This window comes from Conger conger, chromosome 1 (genome assembly GCF_963514075.1).
Source record: "Conger conger chromosome 1, fConCon1.1, whole genome shotgun sequence".
Classification (NCBI taxonomy): Eukaryota; Metazoa; Chordata; class Actinopteri; order Anguilliformes; family Congridae; genus Conger; species Conger conger.
The window spans coordinates 84726804-84750560 of NC_083760.1; the positions used below are offsets into that span (position 1 = coordinate 84726804).

General features: G+C 42.6%; 2 protein-coding genes and 1 long non-coding RNA gene across 7 annotated transcripts in view; 2 read left to right on the forward strand and 1 right to left on the reverse strand.

Annotated features, from left to right (window-relative positions):
* Positions 1–443: 443 nt before the first annotated feature.
* LOC133128199 (ornithine decarboxylase 1-like) lies at positions 444–9538 on the forward strand. Of its 3 annotated transcripts, none has more exons than XM_061241571.1 (10): positions 444–638; positions 2799–2954; positions 3174–3347; positions 4585–4757; positions 5303–5519; positions 6211–6297; positions 6658–6820; positions 7093–7103; positions 7260–7474; positions 8607–9538. In XM_061241571.1, the coding sequence occupies exons 2-10, from the start codon at positions 2853–2855 to the stop codon at positions 8749–8751; spliced, it is 1287 nt and encodes a 428-aa protein (XP_061097555.1). In that variant the 5' UTR covers positions 444–638; positions 2799–2852; the 3' UTR covers positions 8752–9538. The 3 variants fall into 3 exon arrangements, with proteins under 3 accessions (XP_061097555.1, XP_061097545.1, XP_061097535.1); XM_061241561.1 differs by having other exon boundaries at positions 445–638; positions 2803–2954; positions 6988–7103; XM_061241551.1 differs by having other exon boundaries at positions 446–638; positions 6988–7103.
* Positions 9539–11457: 1919 nt separating this feature from the next.
* LOC133128704 (uncharacterized) lies at positions 11458–12383 on the forward strand. The gene is made up of 2 exons (XR_009708781.1): positions 11458–11853; positions 11996–12383. It is a non-coding gene; the product is annotated as an uncharacterized LOC133128704 (long non-coding RNA).
* Positions 12384–12720: 337 nt separating this feature from the next.
* Positions 12721–23757, reverse strand: part of LOC133128392 (B-cell receptor CD22-like) — a 34438-nt gene continuing 23401 nt past the window's right edge. For 2 of the 3 annotated variants that reach the window (XM_061241876.1, XM_061241866.1), the window contains exons 2-8: positions 23392–23700; positions 22845–23114; positions 20423–20692; positions 20040–20336; positions 18490–18577; positions 17976–18045; positions 12721–15285 (exon numbers count right to left, since the gene is read on the reverse strand). In XM_061241876.1, coding sequence (XP_061097860.1) covers positions 14716–15285; positions 17976–18045; positions 18490–18577; positions 20040–20336; positions 20423–20692; positions 22845–23114; positions 23392–23700 — 1874 coding nt within the window. In that variant the 3' untranslated portion in view covers positions 12721–14715. The remainder of the gene's footprint in view (positions 15286–17975; positions 18046–18489; positions 18578–20039; positions 20337–20422; positions 20693–22844; positions 23115–23391; positions 23701–23757) is intronic. The other variant, XM_061241857.1, reaches the window with a different exon arrangement.

Sequence of the window (23757 nt, forward strand, 5' to 3'; positions counted from 1 at the left end):
CTAAATACCCACTGTACAAATGCACGGAATCGATGGCGAAGGTGGTTTTGACGAATATAGCGGAATGCTGAAAATAGTTCAAGTCGACTTTTGACTTTAATTTAATTTTAAAAATCGCCATGCATTAAACAGAATGGCAATTTTGTGGTATTCAAGGTTATTATTTTTATCATTGAATGTTTAAGGACGAAGAAAATAACCAAACGGTATCATTTTGACTATTGGAATAGCGAGTAGCGGAGTTTTCAGCTGTATACTGTAGTCAAAAAACGATTTACCGCAAAGCGCTATGTAGATGCATACAAAAATCTTAAGTGGACAGCATGACCAACGTTTTTCGAAGTGCGGATGGCGTGACCGCAGTGGGGGAGGCGACTGAGGATACATTTGACAAGCATCGGGACGCACCCTTGATAGCCTAAATATTTACTTGGCATATGATATCAATGACAGTGAAATTAGTAGAGAATGGTTTGTAACCTATAAAGGCAGCTCGGCGGAACCTCAGACACATTCCCAGCCAGAGACAGTACAGTAGATACAGTCAGGAGCTCAGCTGGTCAGGGCAGCACAATACACTTTGTTTTAAGGTTTCCCGTCTATTGGATGTAGCTTACGCTTTGTGAAAGTTTTTTAAGGTGAGTGTTTTTTTATTGTTTTTTTTTAAGGTGAGTGATTTAATGTTTTGTTTCACGGATCTAAAAGTTTAACAACCTGTACATTCTTCTGAAATATGTGCTTAATGTTTATAGGAGTTATTTACCCTCTTAATCCATTATGTCAGAAATAGTTGCCAATACGAATGCAATTCCCATATTCATATTGTGCTCGATTGCAAACACTGTATACAAATAAATTAATTATGAACGGAACAAAATTACGTTGAATCAATATTCTCCTAATTGGTGAAAGTGTGGACACCTGGCCACTAACCACCTGGAAGTTCATCAATTCAAAGACAAAGCAAATGATAATGAGCCAAACAAGCGTTTAAGGGGAAATATGAAATAAATGAAACGTGTTCAACAGCTTCACTAAAGAAACAACTTGTCGATTAACTTATTTTTGTGTAATTTTTGCAACAGACCTATAGCACAATGTGAACATGTGAATTTAATTATTCACAGCATGAACATTTCTGGTATTTCTTGTATAATGTGGCTTAATTCCCAAGCGAAAAATTGTATCGGGGAGACCGGGACACAAAACTAACACGATGCATGCTGAAATATGAGGATTTTGCGTCTTGTATTTGAGCAAGAATGATGTGTATTTTTTTTCAGTTACGCATTATAGCAACGCACTTCTCGTGTGTACAGTAAGTGGCAGGAGGATTTGAAAACTTCACCAAGAAGTATTCACAAATCTGTGTTTTAGCACCATGCAAGCAAATATTTTCGATTAACAGACTCCAAATAAGTATAGACGTACGTCATTTAAACGAGTGTCATATGGGTTATAAGTAGCCTATAGTGTTGACACCAGCAAGCATAAACTGGGAGCCATACAGCAGTACAGCTGGCACAGCGTAAGGCGTGTTATAAATGCACCAGCCACAATTACTTTACATGTAGGCTCGTATATTCAAGGTAGTTTTATTGGTTTTTAAATTTCTTTACATTTTAAAATTATTTTTCTTTTTTTAAAAAACACTGATTAACACAAAATAATCATTTTAACAGAGACTTAAACTAATGAGACAAGGACATCAAAAGAATGAAAACAAACTTAAAGAAAGAGTGATTACAAAATATTCCAAAAAGACCTTACAAAACTTAACAAAATCCATTTCTACAATAAAGAAACTAAGGTGAATTAAAAGACAAAGGAAATAGTAAAGAAGAAAGTCGCTCAGGTTTAGTTGTCCCGAGAGGCTTCTGTGTCCCTTCTGTGTCCCTTGGGGGGTGGACTATATGATGAGTTCTTTCATATCATACTATACTATACTGTATAGCACTCGGTCTTACATGCGTCTTCCCGTGGCACTCATCAAATAGGTTATTAGTGGCGTCATATACGGTTAGTATAACAAATAGACCATTTATAGAGGGCAATTCCCAAATGAAGAATGTAAACGGTAGGAAATGTTGGATTCGCCTACCTTTGACTTTTCCAGTCCGTGTTTTCCGACACCGTCTTCTACTAGGCTGCTTTCATTTCAGCGTGCTGCCGCTGACCTGCTGAACAAGATGAATTCTGCTTTGACAATCCACGTATGTCCACCAGGTGGCATTCAGACACCTTAGTGTATGCCTTGCACGTTTTCTTTATGAGTTAAGCAATTCAGAACGTATGGGAGACCGGTGATTATCGACGTACAGGATGATAAATTTCAGTCAACCATAAGCCATAAAGGTCCTCTTCACACTTGTTCCTGTCTTCAATCTGCACTTCATTGTACGTCGCTCTGGATAAGTGCCTTGTAATGTAATGTAATGTAAAGGTAGACTCAGAGTTTTTATTCATTGCCTTTAAGATGCACTCCCTGTGCCCGTATTGGTAAATAAAATTTCACTTATTGGACCTGCTGTTGCCATCTCATCTTTGTTCTTCCTGTAGTCTGTTCCTGGGATGTCGGTCCCCACATCAGCTTGGTATCACATATCACATGTATGGCCTTTGACAGTTTCCTGAATGTTTCCGCATTTACCTAGCTCCTCACGGCTGACTTTGAGTTCACTCATTGATCTAGTGCATTCCATGGCGCGGAGAGACCTCCTTCCCCAAGGTAGTTGATTTGAAGTAATTTAGAATGAGCATAGATATTTTCTTTTCAACATTTTCCTCAATCGCTGCAGATAGTTTCGTGACCTGTTCCTGAGAAAGCAAGAAAGAGGAGAACCTGTGGGACCATGAACAGCTTCACTTCAGATGACTTTGGCTTCACCTTCCTGGAGGAAGGGATTTCCGTCCAGGACTTCATTGAGCAGAAGAACCAGGAGCTGTCCATGTTGGTGAGTGAGTGTGTACACAGAGATCGCAAGGTTTCCATTCAAATTGCAGCCAGTTCTGGCAAGCTGTGTGCACTGCTTAGTCATTCGGTCTCTTGATTTAAGCACTTGCAACCAGCAGACACTCGTGGATCTCCCCGACTGGAATTTGAGATCCCTGGTTGGGGTCTTCCCTTGCTCTTGGTGTTTTATTTTTTCTATGTCCCCTCTTGCGGCCGACAGGACTCTGAAGATGCCTTCTTCGTGGCGGATCTGGGGGAATTAGTGAAGAAGCACCAGAGGTGGGTGCGTTCCATGCCTCGGGTCACGCCCTTCTACGCCGTCAAGTGCAACGACAGCCGGCCCGTTGTCATGACGCTTGCCACCCTGGGGACGGGGTTCGACTGCGCCAGCAGGGTACAGCCTTACTCCAGAAGCCGCTTTGCTGCTGCAGGATTGACAGTGTGTGCACGCATGTGCTTCCGCTAATTACGTCAATTGGCTTAATCGGATAGGTAGTAGGTACCGTATGGGACGAAACATATCTGTATGAAATCCGCACTCCCCAGCTAGACCACTCCGGTCTGCCAGCTCTGGTCGCCTTATGGTTCCCTCACAATGTGCACCCGGCGGTCGAGCTGCACGTTCACGCCTGTTTTCCGTTCTGGTTCCTCAGTGGTGGAATGACTTGCCTACCACTGTCAGGACAGCAGAATCCCTCCCCCTATTTCGATGCAGACTAAAAACACGTGACTTAGTCCTTAGTCCTACCTACCTCCAAATTTTTTAACGCTGGCAAAACGTGTGCCTGTAGCTTGTACCGCAAAATTCAGCTCCCCTCGTGACTGCCTTCTGTATGCAAGGCCTAATTTCCTACTGAGATTGAAAGCATGGTGGATGGTGCAGTGGGTAGCACTGCTGCCTCACAGCAAGGAGGTCCTGGGTTCGAATCCCCGTCGGCCGGGGCCTCTCTGTGCGGAGTTTGCATGTTCTCCCCGTGTCTGCGTGGGTTTCCTCCGGGTACTCCGGTTTCCTCCCACAGTCCAAAGACATGCACGTTAGGCTGATTGGAGAGTCTAAATTGCCCGTAGGTATGAGTGTGTGAGTGAATGGTGTGTGTGCCCTGCGATGGACTGGCGACCTGTCCAGGGTGTATTCCTGCCTTTCGCCCAATGTATGCTGGGATAGGCTCCAGCCCCCCTGCGACCCTGATCAGGATAAGCGGGATCAGATAATGGATGGATGGATGGATGGATTGAGAGCCTGGTGAATTTGTGCAGCACCCTAGCTTTATGTCTACACTTATGTCTTATCATCTGTGGGATCACCATAGTGTGAAAACAAGAAAAAAATGGGAACAGTACAGTATCTATGTATTCAGTTGACCAGTTTATCTGGTCCCATGATGATGTCAGTAATGAGGGTGAATTCACTGTTCAACATGGCTGAGATAAAAAAAAGCTATGTTAACTTTCACTTGGGTACACACATTAAACACTGTTTATTCGGGTCATTGTTTTCATAATGAATCATTGCTTTGATTTGAATTGATATTTTACTTTGAGGAAACTTGAGCTAAAGCAATGTAGAAATATTATATTCTGACCCCTATGTCGGGATACTAATCATACCGTGGGCGTCTTCCCTCTTACAGCATGAAATTGAGCTGGTGACGTCTCTCGGGGTGGACCCCAGCAGGATCATCTACGCCAACACCTGCAAGCAGGCGTCTCACCTCAAATATGCCGCCGATCAAGGCATCCAGATGATGACCTTCGACAGCGAGGCGGAGCTCGTTAAGATCGCCCGTTGCTATAAAGATGCGAAGTGAGTGGCTGCTATATGTTTTTTGCTCTTTTTTTGCTCCTTCCTTCAGATTTCACACTGTAAAAAATTTGTCTTTGGTTCACACCTAAGAAAATTACTTACATTTGTTACAAGCAACTGAATTAAGTTTTGAAGTAATGAAATACTACAATTTAATATACAGCATATTATTCAATGCAACCGGTTTTATTTGATTATTTCCAAATCAAATCTTTAACTAAATGCAACCTATTATTTTAAACAATGCATTAATTTCTGACCTATTAAACCCAAATATTATACATTGATGCAAATGTATTACTTCAAAGTAACTGAATATGCAAAACACAAAGCACAAAACCTTGCAATGTAGCAGCCTAATTGTAAAATGGATGTTGTAGCGCCCCCAATAGGCCAATCATGGCGATAAATGGACAGGCTGTAGCAAATGTACCAAAAATCTTCGCTTTTTGTCATGAGCAACTACAGATGCCAAATTCCACTGTATAAATGGTCTTGGAGGAGTTTTCAAATCTCAAATTTCAAATCTTCCACCCCTTCCTCAGGCTGGTCCTCCGCATTGCTGCGGATGACTCGGATTCCTTGTTGACGATGAGTGACAAGTTTGGGGCGACGATGAAGACCGGCTGGAAGCTCCTGGAGCGCGGGCGGTGGCTGGACCTCGACATCATCGGGGTTAGCTTCCACGTGGGCAGCGCCTGCACCAACCCTGATACCTACAGGAAGGCCATCTCAGACGCCCGCGCCATGTTCGATGTTGGGGTGAGTGCCCGGCACCACGCGAAAAGCTGCATTCTGTTGGCAGCTACAGTTGGAACTGGCATTAAGGGCCCTGTTTTCTGGCAGCCCAATGGCGTCTTGGATTTTTATGAGCCTGTGCCTTTTGGTAATTTTGTGACTCACCTTATGCCTAAGTGGGAAGGATGCCACTGCTCAGGCTGTGTCAGTTAAGAGTGAGCAGTGTATTGCTATTTTGGTGTAGCCTATTACAAGTTTCCCTTCAGACAAGTCCATAATTTATCCCATTACCATCAACCCAGGTGGAATTGCAGCCTAGTCTGTGGTCTCACCATTCACTGCTGGAAAACAGAGCCCTATGTGTCGTAAAAGTACCCATTTGACAATAAATCTCAGAGATCTCAAATTCCAAACCGAGACGGCTGCAGTTCTCTTTTCTTCTGCTCCTTCGATCAGCATCAACCTGGAAACAAGGCGTGTGAGTCTTTCGCTAAGAAATGAATGAAATGAAGAATTCAGGGGCTGACACCAAAACCCAGCAGAAATAATGACCTATCCGGATATTGGAAGTTGAGATTTCTGTCATAGCCAATCACACGGTTGTGAATTACACTGAAGCTTTTCATCTGTGGCTTGATGCGCTGTGGTCCTGTGTGTGTGGTAGGAGTCTGTATTTTTGTAAAAGGAAATGTTTTCACCATTGCTGTGTTCGCAGAAACAACTGGGCTACAAAATGACTCTTCTGGACCTTGGTGGGGGATTCCCTGGGTACGACATTCCGGACTTGTTTGTGTTTAAGGAGGTAATCATTTTTCCGCTCTCACTCCCTCTCAGAAAGCACACAGCAGGTGGGCAGGGGAGCCTCAGGTCTTCTCTGATGAGAGGCTGATGTGGACTGGGTGGGACTGAACTGGCAACGCTCCAACTGCCAGACAATTGCCGTTACTGCCTGAGCCATGTCGCCCCAATGTCGCTCAATATCTCTTCTGCGAGTGGAGATTGTGTTCTGACATTTGTTGGATGAGATTGCAGAGCAGGAAGGCTTTCCAGCACGGCTGATCTGATCTGATCTGTACTTCCCTGTCCCCCAGATGAGTTTGCAGAGCAGGAAGGCTTTCCAGCACGGCTGATCTTGTCTGATCTGTACTTCCCTGTGACTCAGTTTGCCGCGGTTATAAACGCAGCCCTGGAGGAATACTTTCCTGCCGACTCGGACGTCAGAGTAATCGCTGAGCCTGGCCGATACTACCCGTCGTCAACCTACACACTGGCCGTCAAGATCATCGGCAAGAAGGTGGACATTAAGGAGCCATCGGGCGATGAAGGTAAGTGTGTGTGGGGGAGTGGGGGCGGGGGCGGAGGGGAATTAAGCTCTATAGTCGGTCCGAAACAGATCTGTCCGAAGTGCCTGTTGAGGTGTGAAGTGGAACTAGGTCACCTGTCAGATGGCACCTGTTTCTTCTAACGCAGCTCTCAATCATCCACCCCACAGACAAAGATGTTGGAGCCGACAACAAGACTATGATGTACTACGTGAATGACGGGGTCCACTCCTCATTCAAATTCGTCCTTTTCCCCCACGCCTATGTCCTGCCAGGTCCGCAGAAGGTACGAGAATGCAGACTATCACCTGGCATGCTGCTTCCATAGTCCTGGCAACGCAGCCAAGTTGCAGTGCTGGATCATGTTTCCGTGTGCTCATCAGTGACCCCGCCCAGCTGCAGTGCCAGGTTGAATTTGGGCGTTACCCCTGTCTCGCTGCAGAAACGCAAGCTGAATGAGCGCACCTATCCCAGCACCATCTTCGGCCAGACCTGTGATGGGCACGACCTCATCGTGGAAGAGTTTGACCTGCCTGACCTGCAGGTGGGCGAGTGGCTGCTGTTCTACAACATGGGGGCCTACACCGTCACCACCTCCACCACCTTCAACGGCTTCCCACAGCCTGACATCCACTACGTGATGTCCCGGAGCGCGTGGTGTGTGCCTGAGTATCTTATGTTTTCTGTCCTTTATTTTATATTTTCTCTGCTTTGTAGCAGTTAGTTGACAGGGAAGGCACACATAGATCAACAAAGCACGTACGGGGTGGCCTGTAGCATAGTTGTTAAGGTAAATGACTGAGACCCGCAAGGTCGGTGGTTCTAATCCCGGTGTAGCCACAGTAAGATCTGCACAGCCGTTGGGCCCTTGAGCAAGGCTCAAGCATGCTCAAATCAGGCTTTGGAGGCCAGTAGTGTTGCTGGTTTCTGTTATTTACCGCAAAGGGAATAGTTTTTACCGGGGATGCCAAGTGAGTGGAGTCTCTCAGTGACTTTGATCAGACAGAGGTAACTATCAGGTTAAAGAGAGAATAATCATTCTCTCTTTAACCTTTAACCCCACAGGGGCAGACATTAGTATCTAGTATGGTAAATGGAAAATGACTGGCATTCATATACGGGGCAGCCTCTAGCGTAGTGGTTAAGGTAAATGACTGGGACACGCAAGGTCGGTGGTTTTAATCCCGGTGTAGCCTCCTGCTTAGTCTAATCAACTGTATGTCACTCTGGAGATGCACATTCACTGTAATTTGTTGACAGAATAGAAAACTTTTCAATCACTCACTATGCAGTACATGGATTGCACTCTGGCTTCACAGTCAACATTTAAAAATAATAAATCACGAAATCAACATTAAAATTCATTAACCGGCTAAAACCATCGTGAAACATTCTGGCAAGAGGATCTCAGTATCATTACATAATGGCATTTGGCACATTCTCTTATCCAGAGCAACATACAGTTGTTTAGACTTAGCAGGAGACAATCCTCCCCTGGTGCAATGCAGGGTTAAGGGCCTGGCTCAAGGGCCCAACGGCTGTGCGGATCTTATTGTGGCTACACCGGGGATCGAACCACCGACCTTGCACGTCCCAGTCATGCACCTTAACCACCACACTACAGGCCACAAAAGCAAGAAACGGCCATTAAAATGTAATAGGCTGATTGCAGTAAAGGAGTAAAATGCTTCTCTGCTGGTGAATCCAGCTGTGGGTTTGAAAGCCACTGTAGCTCCTGAACTCCGGTTACGCCCCCCCCCCCCCCCCCCCCCTCTTTTCCTGTATCCAGGCAGCGCGTTCAGCAGATCTATGCTGCTCAGGGGCTGTGTGACTGCGAAGAGGCCGGTCTCACCGACGCTCCAGCAAGTGATGGGAAACCCAGGCCTGCCCGCCTCATAGAGCCCAAAATCTCGGGGGGATGGACGGGGCAGTAGCCTGTCCATGAGGGCATGTAGCAGGTACACGAGGGCTCGTAACAGTAATTGTTAGAGAGAGTGTTAATCCTCCTTCTCAAGGGTGTTGGGTGTGAATTTAGATTTTATTATTTATTTTTTTTTTTTGATTCATTGGTGAAACTTATAGATGATGAAGGCGTTAATGAACGGGTTTTTCTGCACCACAATGTTTTTCGTGGCCCGCCTTAAAGTTTTTTTTTCATATCACCTAACCGAAAGTAAAAAAAAAAAACCCTGGTTTTGAAATGGTCTGCATGTTTTGGTACGAATTGGTCATCCTGCCACTCTGGGCGTGGGAGACATGGAAGACAGAAGTGTCTCTAGTGCCTCTGAATATGCAGGAACCGCACGAGTAGAAGATAGCTCTATGAGGTAGCTGCACTGTTGTGGGGCACCCGTGCATCTCTTGCTCGACCCCTGCAAGCAAAATGTATTTTAATGCACAATCTGTCTAAGGTTGGAGCCTCTACACACTTCAGCTCTCAATAGCCAATATCAAATAAATGCACACCTCACCCTGTCTCTTTTAATACTCATTTCTGCTCCCCTTAATTTAATTTAGCTAGCTTTATGGTAGGGTACCGTAGCTTTATGTAAGGGTAAGCAATCATGTTTTGAGAAACTTATCTTGCCATTTTAATTATTTCATTTCAGTGGTACTTTCGAACAATTAGTTAAACCTTAAGTATTAAGTTTAGTTAAACCTCTTGCTTCTGGCACACAATATGTAACCCTTTAATAAAGATGTAACATATTCCAACATCAATGTTTTGTCATGCGTTTCATTTTGGTGCATTTTGGTGCATCTCAATGCATTTTGGTGGTCTCTTGAAGACCAGAATTTACCATTATGAATGTAAATGAATTACATTTGCACCCCATGCTATGCCCCTACTTAAGGCCTCTATTGAGAATGGAAAAACCCTGATGAAGAGATCAAATTATAACAAACCTGTATTACTTACTTGACTTCTGAAGTTCATCTGACTCCATTTCAAAAACTGTATACAGGATGTTTGTTTGACTATGTGACAGCAGAAATTCTCGTAATAACTCTGCCATTATGGTCAAGTATGGGGCAAATCAACATTATTTCAAAATATTTCAAAAGGTTTCTTAACTTTTCCTTTGTTTATGACTCTATTTCGTCCCAATCAATAGGGAAGTTCCTAGTCCCCCACACATTTCCCTCCGAAGACCATTGCGTAACATTGTGCATATTTAAAAAGGAAGCGAGACTTCGTTGGACTGTCATAAAATCACCCCATCTTGCCACATAGAAGAGAGAAGAAGGAAGTTGCTCATCTATTGCAACTCCACAGGTTTTTGACGTCAGCGTTCGATGGTTCAATGAGACAAACTAAATGGTAAAAGGTTGGCATTTATATAGCGCCTTTATCCAAAGCGCTGTACAATTGATGCTTCTCATTCACCCATTCATACACACACTCACACACCAACAGCGATTGGCTGCCATGCAAGGCGCCGACCAGCTCGTCAGGAGCATTTGGGGGTTAGGTGTCTTGCTCAGGGACGCTTCGACACAGCCCGGGCGGGGGATCGAACCGGTAACCCTCCGACAGCCAGACGACTGCTCTTACTGCCTGAGCAATGTGGCCCCACATATCTGAATATTTGTCTTTTGCAAGATGAGTTGAATCTCGAGCACAATTCCAACTACCTTACAGAATTAGCAGTAGAATACACTTCACTGATGCCTGCGTAAGAGAAAGCCAACCGTAGTCGTCCTACTTCAGTACAAGGCGCTCACTAATGAGGGGACATAGGGAGGTAAGAGCAGTTGTCAGGCAGTCAGACAGTTGATGGCTTCATCTGGCTCTGGGTGTGTTGAAGTGTCCCTGAGCAAGACACCGCACCCCTAATTGGTCCCCAAAAGCATCCTTGTGATGTCCTTGTATAAAGGATATACAATCCTGATGAGCTTGTTGGTCTCTCACATGGCAGTTTTTCACCGTTGGGAGTGTGAATGAGTGAATGAGAGACATTAATTTTAAAGCACTAAAAGAGCAACACATAGATGCAGTTCATTTTCATTTTCCATTTTAACTAATCTATTTACATTTATTTGTGGGCGACATGGCTCAGGCAGTAAGAGCAGTCGTCTGGCAGTCGGAGGGTTGCTGGTTCGATCCCCCGCCTGGGCTGTGTCGGTGCCTTGCATGGCAGCCAATCGCCGTCGGTGTGAGTGTGTGTATGAATGGGTGAATGAGAAGCATCAATTGTACAGCGCATTGGATAAAGGCGCTATATAAATGCCTACCATTTACCATTTATTTGTGGTGAACTAGGAGCTAGATGTTGAGCAAGTGGGTTTTTTTAGGGTAAGTAATGTGGTATGGAAGTGTTACATTAGTGAACATTTTGTTCACGTGACGATATGCTTTCTTCAGCATTTCCTGTCAGTTTGTGAAACAACTTGTGATGAGCAAAAGGGAACAAATCATACTTCAATGACATTGGCTACATTCCGATTACAGGCTAAAGTAGTCATTTTTCTTTATTATTCCAGCCTACCTTCACTCCCCTCCTCAAAACCACTGACGATGATCTGAACTGTTGAAACCACCTACCCATCCATAATCAATAAATTCTACTGGAAAAATAAAAAAAGACCACCTAGAACACATATTTGAAAACAACTCATATCTTGAAAACAACAATATCTTTCCCAGAACTAACTCAAAAATATGAGGCCGTAAAACACCCAATAAATTGGCAAAATCTGTATTTCATGTATGTGTCTGACTAGATCCTAGATACTTGCTATTGTTTTGCACATCCGATCATTTGAAAGTTGTTATTTGTAATGTGTTTACTTATTAATCTTTTCTCTATGACACAGATCTCACTTTTCTGAACACTGTGAACACAAAAAATCTGATTTGGGATTTGTATAGGTATTGTTACTATGTATAGGTATTGTTGTTTTTTATTGGCTGTTGTATTGTTGTATTCTAGTTGCCAACTGTGGTGTGCTAGTTTGAAAGTTGATTGTACTCTTCAAGGGTTCTGATTTTCTGCATGTTTACACTAGGACTCGGAACTGTACTGTCCTCTCAGGTCCTCTTGTTCTTGTGTTTGATTTGCACTTTGTTGTACGTCGCTCTGGATAAGAGCGTCTGCTAAATGCCATGTAATGTAATGTAATGTAATAATGTAATAATGTAATGTAATGTATTGTAATGTAATGTAATGATAGCAGGTGCAGTGAAGACTGCAGACCCACTGAGAAGCTTTCCAAGGAAGCGTATATCTGCTCAGAAAGTTTCCAAATCCAAGTTGCCAAGTTGGCAAAAATGCTGGCAGTCAATGTGCTGTATCTGAAAAAAATCTATCTTGTTAAACTGAATCGAAAATAGGATTATACTTTGTGAAAGTTTCTCTCTCAGTTTATTTTGCGAACACCTTGCACCTCTTCTTCTTTTAGCTGTCCCCTGTCTCTCTTCCAGCTGATTCAGCCATTCTCTGACATCTTCAGTTTGAATGCATTGTCAAAAAAGAAAATCTAGAAAAAACGTTTAGCACTGTTACAAAATACTATACATGTGGAAACAAAAATAAACAAAAATAAAATGTTTTTATTCAGCCAATTATTATTCTGTCTTGTAAAATGACATACGGTAATATAATCTAACACATACAGCAAAGTAACATTGCTACTACAAGCCATTGATCATAATGTGACTCACACTGACTCATGTGACTCATACATGAAAGTACAGAGCACACTGTGAAGGACTCCTCTACACTAACGTATGATGCAAAACCCCACGCTAACCCAACGACGGAATGTAGCACAGGCTGAAGGTATCTGCGTGCTCGTCCTTCTGGTGTTGCTGAAAGAATATTTGTACGGTTAAATATTAGTGGCCGCTGATCAAACAATAAATAAACCACGTTACAAAAACATTACATTACATTATTACATTACATTACAAGGCATTTAGCAGACGCTCTTATCCAGAGCGACGTACAACAAAGTGCAGATCCAAACACAAGTACGAAGAGGACCTGAGAGGACAGTACAGTTCCGAGTCCTAGTGTAACCGTACAGATATAATCGGAAACCTTGAAGAATACATCAACTTCCAAACTAGTATTCCACAGTTGGCAGCTAGAATACCCTGAGTACAACAATACAATAGCTAATACAAAAAAACTGTAGTACCACTCTGCCTATAACAGTGAGTGTCTGTAAGGGAACCCACACAAATCAAGAATAACCATTTATTTTACCAGGCAGGTTACGTACTTAATCACATTCAATTACAAATAAAATATACATAAAAGTATTACAAAAGAAACCAAATCCTGGAGTCTTAAAAGACATACCTGGTAACAAAAGCTACATATGGGGGTCTGGCTGCAGACACCCTGTACATAGAAGTGACGTGCATGGTGTGCACGGGAGTCTGATTGCATCCTCCCAGATTGCTTTGTTTGGTCTCCTTAAATCCAAAATCAGGCCTTTGATGTTGACCATTCAAATTGGTCCGCAATGAACCATCTGGCGTTTATAACCATTCAGAATTTGGAGCCAGGCTACCCCAGGCAGTAAGATTTGATCAGGGGGTTTGAGGCACATGGCTTTCACCGGGACACACAGTTTCCCCTTGGTTCCTGGATGGTTTGCTGTTGCAGAAATTAGACCATTGCACCAGTCACACTGAAACAATCAGAATAATACCAAACATGAATATTATCTAAACTGGCTTTTCCATGAAACATCCAATGCTTTATGCATGATTTCAGTGAATGAGGGAGATGTGAGAGGGAGGGAGTAATGAAGGGGGGTCCAAGAGAATAATGTCTGGGCCCAGCAGGCAGTGCTTTCTCAAACCTTCCCGTGCCGTAAAGGATGTCGCACCATGATAGAAATGTGAGAGGAGGGGGATTTACAGGGGGTTCAGGAGGACAGCTGTTGGGAACACGGCATATGTTTTTCCCCCACAGGCTCCTGCCCGTATGGGTGCTCCTGGGGTTAAATTACTTTACAGCCACATATTGCCACCATATCAGAGGAAGCCAGCAAGCACACCAGTGCACTGAGTGATTAAAATACCAGATTTGAATAATTTCCGCCTTACAATGACAAAGTGACATTGTATTGTATTGTATTGTATTGTACAGCAAAGGAAACTACTGCCAAAAACTATTATATGCTCAAGCAGTGGCTCTCAAATTTGGTCCTGGTGGGCTGCCATTGTATGCCGGTACAACCACAATCCCAGAATTTTAAGAAGCTATTAACTTCTCTAAATTAGGTACGGTACTTGTAATGCTTAGAGGGAATAGAGTCAGATTATGGCTATGCATTCTACATTCTATACATAAACAAAGACAAGCGAATCTGTAGGTTCCTAGTGGACCCCTGGCCATAAAAACAAACCATTTGATAGATAATGAAGTGTTTCATTTGATCAGCTGAAGTTATGTCACCTCTTTTTATGTAGTTATTTTCAATATACCATCATAAGCACAATATGCGTATGAGGAATAAGTAGGCTATGTCATTTAAAGAAGTTAACAGATTGTTACAATTCTGGGATTGCGATTGTGGTTGCAACGAAAACCAGCATACCACCCAGGACTAAGTTTGAGAACAAGTAATAATTACTTTAAAAAGGCAAAAACTCTCTTCTGTATGCTAATTTAACGTAATGTGACATATTGTAACATATCATAGCGTTACGTAGCTGTTGCAGTATGTATGTTTTGTTGTTACGCACTGCATGATCCTCACTAAAGGTTAATACAGTAATCAGCCAGATTGTGAAAAAGTCATTCTACTTCAGTATGACAACATAATATCATGTGCCATACTGAAATATAACATCTGTTTTGTAGCATGCTGTGAAGTAAATATTCTGGCATTACAATTGCATAGCAGGGTGCGATGGCTCGGGCTAACTCCGTGGCGTGTCACTGGAGCTTCCTGACCTCGGCGTACTCACTCTCCTCCACTCCCTTTCCACCTCCCTCCGTCAGGGGGCTCATGAGATCCACGTACATGTCCTCCTGCCCCTCCTCTCTCTGCTCCTCCTCCTCTGGAGCAGGGTTCCTGGGTGTCTCCTGCTGCCCCTGCTGTGCCCTCTTAGTGGGCCTGGAGCGACAGATGTTCCCGTAGGTGGCCTCCTCCACGGGGTCAGGGTTGATGGAGGGCTGCTGGTTCACATTCGGCGAACACTCCCCCTCCGGCCCGCCCCTCACCTCGGCTGTCTCCCTCTCTGCTCCCAGCTCAGCCGGTCCCTCCTTCTCCACCTCCACCTCCACCTCCACCTGCACCTCCTCACCTTCTTCTCTGGCTCTGTGCCGGATCACGGCGTAGTCGGAAGTCCGTTGGGAACTGCCCCGGATAACACCTGTTCCTTGATTGCCACCCGTGCTGCGGAGTTTGGAGAAATCCACGCTGGCGTAGTGTAGGGAGGTCCCGTTCCCCTTTCCCACGGCTTCTGAGCTGGCGTAGAGCAACTCCTCATCTTGAGCAGCCTTCTGATGACAAGAGGTCAAAATAAAATGGGAGGAATTTGCCAAATTTGCCAACAGCAGAACATGACAAAGTCACAACTGAAATTATGAGGTACAGGTATCCATATAACGTTTGAATATGCATCATTTCCACAGGGGACACCTTCACCACAATATCTGAAGAAGCCTCACTTGTGTTTATGCTTATGTTGTTGCCCTGACCCCCCCCCCCCCCAAACTACAGAAATATGAAAGGCAAACTTGTGAATTTCACTTCCCGACTTTCACAACCGAATGCGAACACAGCGCAAGAAAATTAAGAAGTCAATATCCAATGAGTAGCATGCAGGCTATTGCAGAACCATCGGTTCAACAGACCTACTTCATCGTTAATCACTTCTTTAAAAAAATGACATTAACCGCCGAATATGTTACATTGACCGTGTATTGTCCCTGTAGCCTTTTGAGCGCTTGAGGACAGTGGATGTCAAAATCACTGATACCTCCCCAGAGTTGTGCTGTTGTGAAACAGGACAGAAGCGTTGCAGCATGCAGGGAAGCAGGGAAGCAGTGACACAATTTTAAGGCCTCGTGTCAACATTTTTAGAATTGATCAAAAAATTCTGCCAATAACTTTTAAAGCACTGCACAGTCGGGGCCCCCGGTTATATTACTGAATTAATTATGCCATACATCCCAACTTAGATCTGCTGATGAAACCTCTTAGTAGTGCCCCGCTCTAGACTCTTAAGAGTGATCATGCTTTTGGCGGCCGTGCAGCTACTCTCTGGAATTACCTCCAGCCACATCTGCTGAGTCTGTTTCTAGTTTCAAAAAACTTCAGACAATCCTCTCGCATTTCTTTAATTACGGCATTTTCTTTGTTTTCTGTTATACGTTTTTTTTTTTATGGTTGTTTTTACTATTGTTATTGTTAGAGGTATTATTATTATTATTATTATTCATATTATTACCACTTCTGCTACTTATTTACAGTATTATATTGGTATTTTTAAATTGATCTTAGAACAGTGTATTTTGGGGTGTCGTTTCTGGAAAGCACTTTGTAACTTATAACTCTATAAATAAAGATCTATCTCTCTGTTTATCTATTTGAGTGAGTTGTGGTTAAAGTCAGGCACCAGGCTCACAGAGCTGTGAAAACTAACTCATCTGTCACGAGTTTGGTAATGGAAGAGAAAGGACAGCAGCTACAGAGGCTGTGTAGCGAAACAGAAGAAAGGACGCTGTCATAAAACTTTGGATGTTTACGTTCTTATGTATTATCATAATTCTAAGTCAGTGTTCTAGAACTGGGTGGCACGGATTGGTGCAGTGGGTAGCAAGGAAGTCCTGGGTTTGAATCCTGGTCGGCCGGGGCCTCTCTGGGTGGAGTTTCCATGTTCTCCCCGTGTTCGCGTGGGTTTCCAACGGGTACTCCAGTTTCCTCCCACAGTCCAAAGACATGCAGGTTAGGCTGATTGGAGAGTCTAAATTGCCCATAGGTATGAGTGTGTGTGTGAGTGAATGGTGTGTGTGCCCTGCGATGGACTGGCGACCTGTCCAGGGTGTATTCCTGCCTTTCGCCCAATGTATGCTGGGATAGGCTCAGCACCCCTGTTCAGGATAAGCGGGTCAAGATAATGGATGTTCTAGAACTCCATTGCTTTCAATTACAAATAGTGATTGTTCCATTTGCATTAGAATATCCAGCTTGGAACATACTAATCACACATTTGTGATCTCACACATTAAATGGTTAATGGACACCCAACACTGCTTTTCAGCCTTTTCAGCTGCCATCACGGGATGTGGTTTAACCACTGGGGGCACCATTTAAAAAAATCATTATTTCAAAATAGTTTGAAGCATTTTCTGTGCTGCATTAATGCTTTTGAGCACCCGCCCTCCTGTATTAATTCACTTTGTGTGCCTTACAGTTAAGGAGCTGAAATTATCCTATTTTGTTGCTCTCTGAAGAAATAATCTCCCTGTGCCAGTCATTCTTTTCTCTGCTCTCCAGTCAGATGAAAACATAGGCAGGCCTTCATTGAAAAATGTATATCTTTGAAACTTCATTCTCCCTCAGCTGACAAAATCAGGTTTATGTAAGGGAAAGTTAAGAAACATACGCTCAGTGAGCACTTTATTAAGTTTTTATTAGACTTATTTTTTTAGACTTATGTTATGATGTTATGATGTGTTGTGTGTTCAGAGATGCTGGTGTGGTTATTTGCATTATTGTCACCTTCCTGTCACTTTTGACCAGTCTGGCCATTCTTCTCTGACGTCCTTTGTTAACAAGGCTGTCTCTATCTGCAGCATTCTGGATTTCTTTCTTTTTTTGCACCAAACTCTAGAGACTAGTGTATGGGTGGCCTGTACCGAACCCAGGTTCCTTTTCCCTAATACTAGATTGCAGGATTCTATATGATATGCATTTTAAACTGTTTGTAACCATAATTACCTGTAATAACCTTCCGATACGTTAATATCAGTTAAAAATAAAACCTGTCAGTGGTTTGTAATGACCAGCTCTAGCTCATTGAGCACTTTTAGATACATACCAAGATCTGCCGCCTTGTTTATCTGAAGTTCTGAAGACAGAAGTCACAGCAGAGTATTTCTCAAAGTGTGTGCGTGTTTGTGTGTGTGTGTGTGTGTGTGTGTGTGTGTGTGCGTGTGTGTATGTGTGACATAGGGCTCAGACTCACCCCATCAGTCAGTATAAGCCCTTCAGTGTCCTTCATTCGATTTCCAGGACCCTGGCTGTGTCTCTTTTTCCTATAAACAACATGCACCGTCACTGCCAACAAACAGCACACACCCCATTTTCATTATAGTTACGATGGAGATCAGTTGTACATTCAGGCCTGCGTTGTATATTGGAAATTGCATTTCACAATACTTTATTTCAGCAAAGTATCACATATCATCAAATAAAAACCTAACAAATGGTGTGTGTAGCTGCCACCCCACCTCCTCAAAGCACAAGTGAACTGCTAGTTTTCTGTATATCTGTCACACTCTTACTGAGTGAGAGTTGGGGTGCACCCCAAGATTTTATTGGTACGATAATTTTCTCCATATGGGTTTTTGAAAAAGTTCCAGTTGCAACAGTTGTCATTCTTCGCGACATGGATATCCACTAGTATACTATAATACAGTGACGTGGAATTAGAGTGGCGTTTCCCTTCATATCGACATTACAGGTCCCCTTTCTCTTACTTTAGAACGAGCTGCATTATGAGGCAAATACACATCATGGCACCGGCACCAGCAGCTGCACCAATCAGCAGTGAGGGAATGCTGTAATCTGAACAAAGCACATTTGCGTTAGATACCAAGTACCACACTTTGTACAGAAATATAGGTATTCATTCTCCCCAAACAGGCTGATAATGTATATTTATTCTTTAAGTTCTCTGCAATTTCATACGAGCCCAGTTCCATGGCACTTTTATTTTTTTTTGCAGGATCATGATTACTTTCTCACAGGTACACTTGGCGGCAGTTTGAAACGGAAATGTCCACTTGCCGTGGTAAATAAGGTCAGACCTTAAGGAATGTTACATTCTATTATTTATGGAATGTAACATTTTTAACTGGCCATTTTTATGCATTAGGAAGACTAGCGTCATATGGTAGCTGAATTTAAAATAGAAATTAAGTCTTTCCCCAAACCCACCGGGCCTTTCTCTCTCTCTTTGTGATAAGACCAGAAACCTGTAATCTTTGGGCTGAATTTAACCATAACTTAATTTAAACCAGTTGCTCCAACTGATTTAGTTCTAGAGTTAAGATACGACTGAAAATGTACACCTACTAGGTGTAAAGCTATTCCTAAAATAGCCGTTGACATAGATTTGAAAGAATGAGAAATTCAGCGCGGTATAAGCTTTAATTTGTACGAAATTGACGTGCACTCATGCTTTCCTTTTCGGCAAGCGGAGATAAGAAAATAACCAACCTTATCTCTGAGTACACGAATCTCCGTAATTATAAGAGGTTATAATGAAAAAATACTTTATTTCATACCAAGTCATTTGTTGGAGAGAAAAACACGTCAAAAAACAAAACACTAAAAGCCCATAACGAGTCACCAGCTAGGAAAGGAGCCGTTAAGATAGAATAGTTTGACGTTAGAATGGCGATTTGTTTTTTAAACGCGCGTGAACTTATCTAAGATGTAGTGTATGTACGAATTGTGCAATCGAACAAAGACATAACTTTAGTTTTAAACTAACTAGTTACAATGTGACTTTTTTGTCTTGCGATCAAACTTGCGACAGAACGTTATACTGGAGCAACAGGCTGCAGGTCTTGTTGTTTTACATTAGATACAAAATAAAAAGCTAAGATCTGCTCATGATATCCTGTTTACTGCGTCGCGTCACATTTTGTAAACATGCACTCGCAAAGGAACACCTTTATGAATTAATTATTCATCATTTCTGGAATGCTATTGTATGGGACAAAACAACCGTTTAGTATTCTGAAACTTCCAAAAGCTTATTATATTCCAAAAACAAGAATAATCAAAAGACATTTTGAGTAGGTCAGAAAACAAACACGTGCCCACCAAAAACCTTTTAAAATAATTATGGAAACCATAAGGCTGAGTTACTGTAATCTGTTTGATTTTGCTGTCTTACCTGAGTATTGGTCTGAAGAGCATGGAAATATCAGCACAGTTACAGCATAATCAACACTACTTTTACAAACCTTGAATAGCAATCATTTAAAGAAATTTAAAGAAAATAAAATTGTCCATTTACCTGATTGTTGCTGTGGAGACGGGACACAGAGCTGGAGCCTGGAGGTGCCGAGAGCGTTGGTACTGAGGCAGAGGAGAGTGGCCGTGTCTCCCTGTGAGTGGCGCATGGTGAGGGAGCTCCTCAGGCCTGTGTTCCCCAGCTGCTCCTCCCTGATGACACTGTCAGTAGAGTTAGTGACCCGCAGTCCAGACACATGCCACTCCATGCTGGGAGAGGGATTCCCACGGCTCTCACAGGAGCAGCTGATCTCTGCTGCAGTTCTGCTGCAGCTCCCAGAGCCAGAGATCTGAGGCATGTCTGAACACAGGGTGCCACAGTTAGTAACAACACAGTTCTATACTGTATAAAATGAATATGATATAACTATCAAACACTGAACCTACATATCACATTCAGCAGTACAGTTGTTGAGTTCTCCTTGCCATGTTCATTCTGTGCTTCACAGTAGTACTGTTCACTGCCACTGGACTCAGTCACATTGAAGGTGAGATTCTGTCCAGTTCCTACAGTGTTCATCTCTGGCCCATTCACTCTGTACCAGGTGTAGTTCTGCACTGGTGGGCTGGCTTTACTGCTGCAGGTCAGAGTCACTGAGCTGCCCTCTAACACTGAACCAGAGGGACTGACAGACACTGAGGTGTTCTTAGGAGGAACTGGAAGAAAAAAAAAGTATTTTAAAAGGCAAACCATTAAAACAAAATACAAGCATGTGTTAGTTATTTGAGACCTATTGGGTGCCAAATGTGATATTAAACATTATTATTTTTCTGTGCATTCCCCCCCACATTTAAGCAAAATATCCCTTTTCTTCTCATATGGAGAAAATATAAAATTTGTCCTACATGACAGGTATAAATGTTAAATGTGCTATTGCAAAATTATACGTATATATAAGCTAAATTGAATTATTCTGTAGTTTTTATTATTGAGCTAAATGCATGAAACATTTAGTTAAATATTTAGTTAAATGTATGAAACATCCATCCATCCATCCATTATCTTAACCCGCTTATTCTGAACAGGGTCGCAGGGGGGCTGGAGCCTATCCCAGCATACATTGGGCGAAAGGCAGGAGTACACCCTGGACAGGTCGCCAGTCCATCGCAGGGCACACACACCATTCACTCACACACTCATACCTATGGGCAATTTAGACTCTCCAATCAGCCTAACCTGCATGTCTTTGGACTGTGGGAGGAAACCGGAGTACCCAGAGGAAACCCACACAGACACGGGGAGAACACGCAAACTCCGCACAGAGAGGCCCCGGCCGACAGGGATTCAAACCCAGGACCTCCTTGCTGTGAGGCGGCAGTGCTACCCACTGCACCATCCGTGCCGCCATGTATGAAACATTTTGTACATACTAGTAAAGTTTCAAAAGTTCATTTGTAAAGTCAATTCATTTATGAATACGTGAAACTTCATAAACATTTAGCTAAATGTTGTATACATTTTGTTAAATATTTAACTAAATGTTTTATACATTTAGATAAATGGTTATACATTTGTTAAATAAAAAAAAATAAAAAAAATAATTTAATATTCAGCTTATACATATCATTTTGGGATAACACATTTGACAGTTACACCTGTCATTTCAAAGATCGTACATGTGGGAAGAATTTAGACTATTTTGTGAAATGTGAAGATATTTTGCTGAAATACTGCTTACACCACTGACATTTGGCACCCCATAGAGACCTGACACCAAAATTAACCTTTTAATGAACAATGCACAAAGGCAACCATGCATGTTTTTTCATATTTCTTTTCTGACAATCAAAATAACATTGGGTGTAGAAATACACCAAATTTACACCACTAGATGCATGCAGCCACAAAATGGGGTCTCCGGATTTAGAGTTTTATGAGGAGGTTGGCCTTTCAACCGGGTTTGTTACTAATTTATGCAGCTGGATACACACTGAAGAGTTCCACACAGTGTCCCACCTGGAAATCAAACCTGCAACCTTTAGTTTAAAAAGCCTGTTCAGTAATCACTATAAAATACTGCTACCCAGGCATTTATCATACAGTAAATGATCATGGACATCAATAAATAATTTTCCTACACTTTTCTCGATGTTTTGTCTCCACTGAGAAACAATTGGTCCTTGAGGTCTAATGGTAATAAAGCACTGCATTTATATTTGTTGCTGTGACATTTGTGATTAACTCCTAATCCATGTTCATTAAAATATGCTAGATCAAATTTTCTGGCACATCTACATGGTACACGCACAGTATACACTCGGTGAGCACTTTATTAGGTATTTATTAGACTTTGACTGTCGTAGCCTATCCACTTCAAGTTTTGATATGTTGTGTTTTCAGAGATGCTCTTCTGCATACCACTTTTGTAATGTGTAGTTATTTGCGTTACTGTCACCTTCCTGTCAGCTTTGACCAGTCTCGCCATTTTACTCTGACGTTTCTCATTCACAAGACATTTCTGTCTTGAGAACTGCTGCTCACTGGATTTTTTTTTTTGCCCATTCATTGCAAACTCTAAAGACTAGTGTGTGTTGTTTGAAATTCTGGGGAGATCAGCAGTTTCTGAGATAGTCAAACCACCCTATCTGCCACAAACAATCATTCCACGGTCAAAATCATTCAGATTACATTTTTCCCCAGATTAGATAAGCACATGAATAAGTAAGTATAATAAAGTAAAAATGTACCAAATAAAGTGCTTGGCAAGTGTATGTTTCTTTGATAATATGAGTAATTGATAGTAATTAAATGGGGTTCATGAACAAGAACAATTAATAAATAAGAAAAAAAGAAAAAAACTAAGCTTACAATAAACTTCAAGCTGCACAGTTGTTGAGTTCTCCTTGCCATGTTCATTCTGTGCTTCACAGTAGTACTGTTCACTGCCACTGGACTCAGTCACATTGAAGGTGAGATTCTGTCCAGTTCCTACAGTGTTCATCTCTGTCCCATTCACTCTGTACCAGGTGTAGTTCTGCACTGGTGGGCTGGCTTTACTGCTGCAGGTCAGAGTCACTGAGCTGCCCTCTAACACTGAACCAGAGGGACTGACTGACACTGAGGTCTTCTTAGGAGGATCTAGGACATATCGAAATATGGTGTTTTTTTTTCTTGGCTTGTGACTACTGAGTATTTGATGGTATGCAAAGGTGGCCTACTTTAAAGAATGGTGCTACATCACATAATTTACAATGGCTTGTTCATGATTCCTATTCAAATCATTGTACTGATTGCCATTATGTAGTTACGCCATTAAATTGAACAGCATACTGACTATGGGAAAGTTCAACAACACAAATATGTTATTATTATGACTGAATATACCTTGACTAAGAATAATACTTTCAAATCTTACATAGCACTGTGAGAATCAGACTGGCCTCAGACGTCTGATTGCCTCCTTGTTGCAGTGTGTAAAGTGCCCTGCAGGTGATATTCTGCCCATGGTGGATATGGGAAGCAGTGAAGGTCAGAACAGAAGACACAGATTTGGTTTTATCCTCATTCTCTTGCAGTTGATCCACACTGTCACTCAGCTTGGGGGTCCATGTCAGATTTGGGGGGAGTTTGGGACAGGGGGCTGCAGCAGAGCAGCTCAAACTCACAGAGGTCCCCTCCATCACCTCCACCTTCTCTGGGATTAACTTGGGTTTGGGTGGAGAGTCTAGGAGACATGGAGACATGAGGATGGGTTACTGTCTGTCTCAGGATTGGGGAGTCA

Coding starts and splice junctions, on each gene's coding strand:
- LOC133128199 (XM_061241561.1), top strand. CDS start 2,853: ATGAACAGCTTCACTTCAGATGACTTTGGCTTCACCTTCCTGGAGGAA. Junction 2,955..3,173: donor ACCAGGAGCTGTCCATGTTG/GTGAGTGAGTGT, acceptor TGCGGCCGACAG/GACTCTGAAGATGCCTTCTT. Junction 3,348..4,584: donor GGTTCGACTGCGCCAGCAGG/GTACAGCCTTAC, acceptor TCCCTCTTACAG/CATGAAATTGAGCTGGTGAC.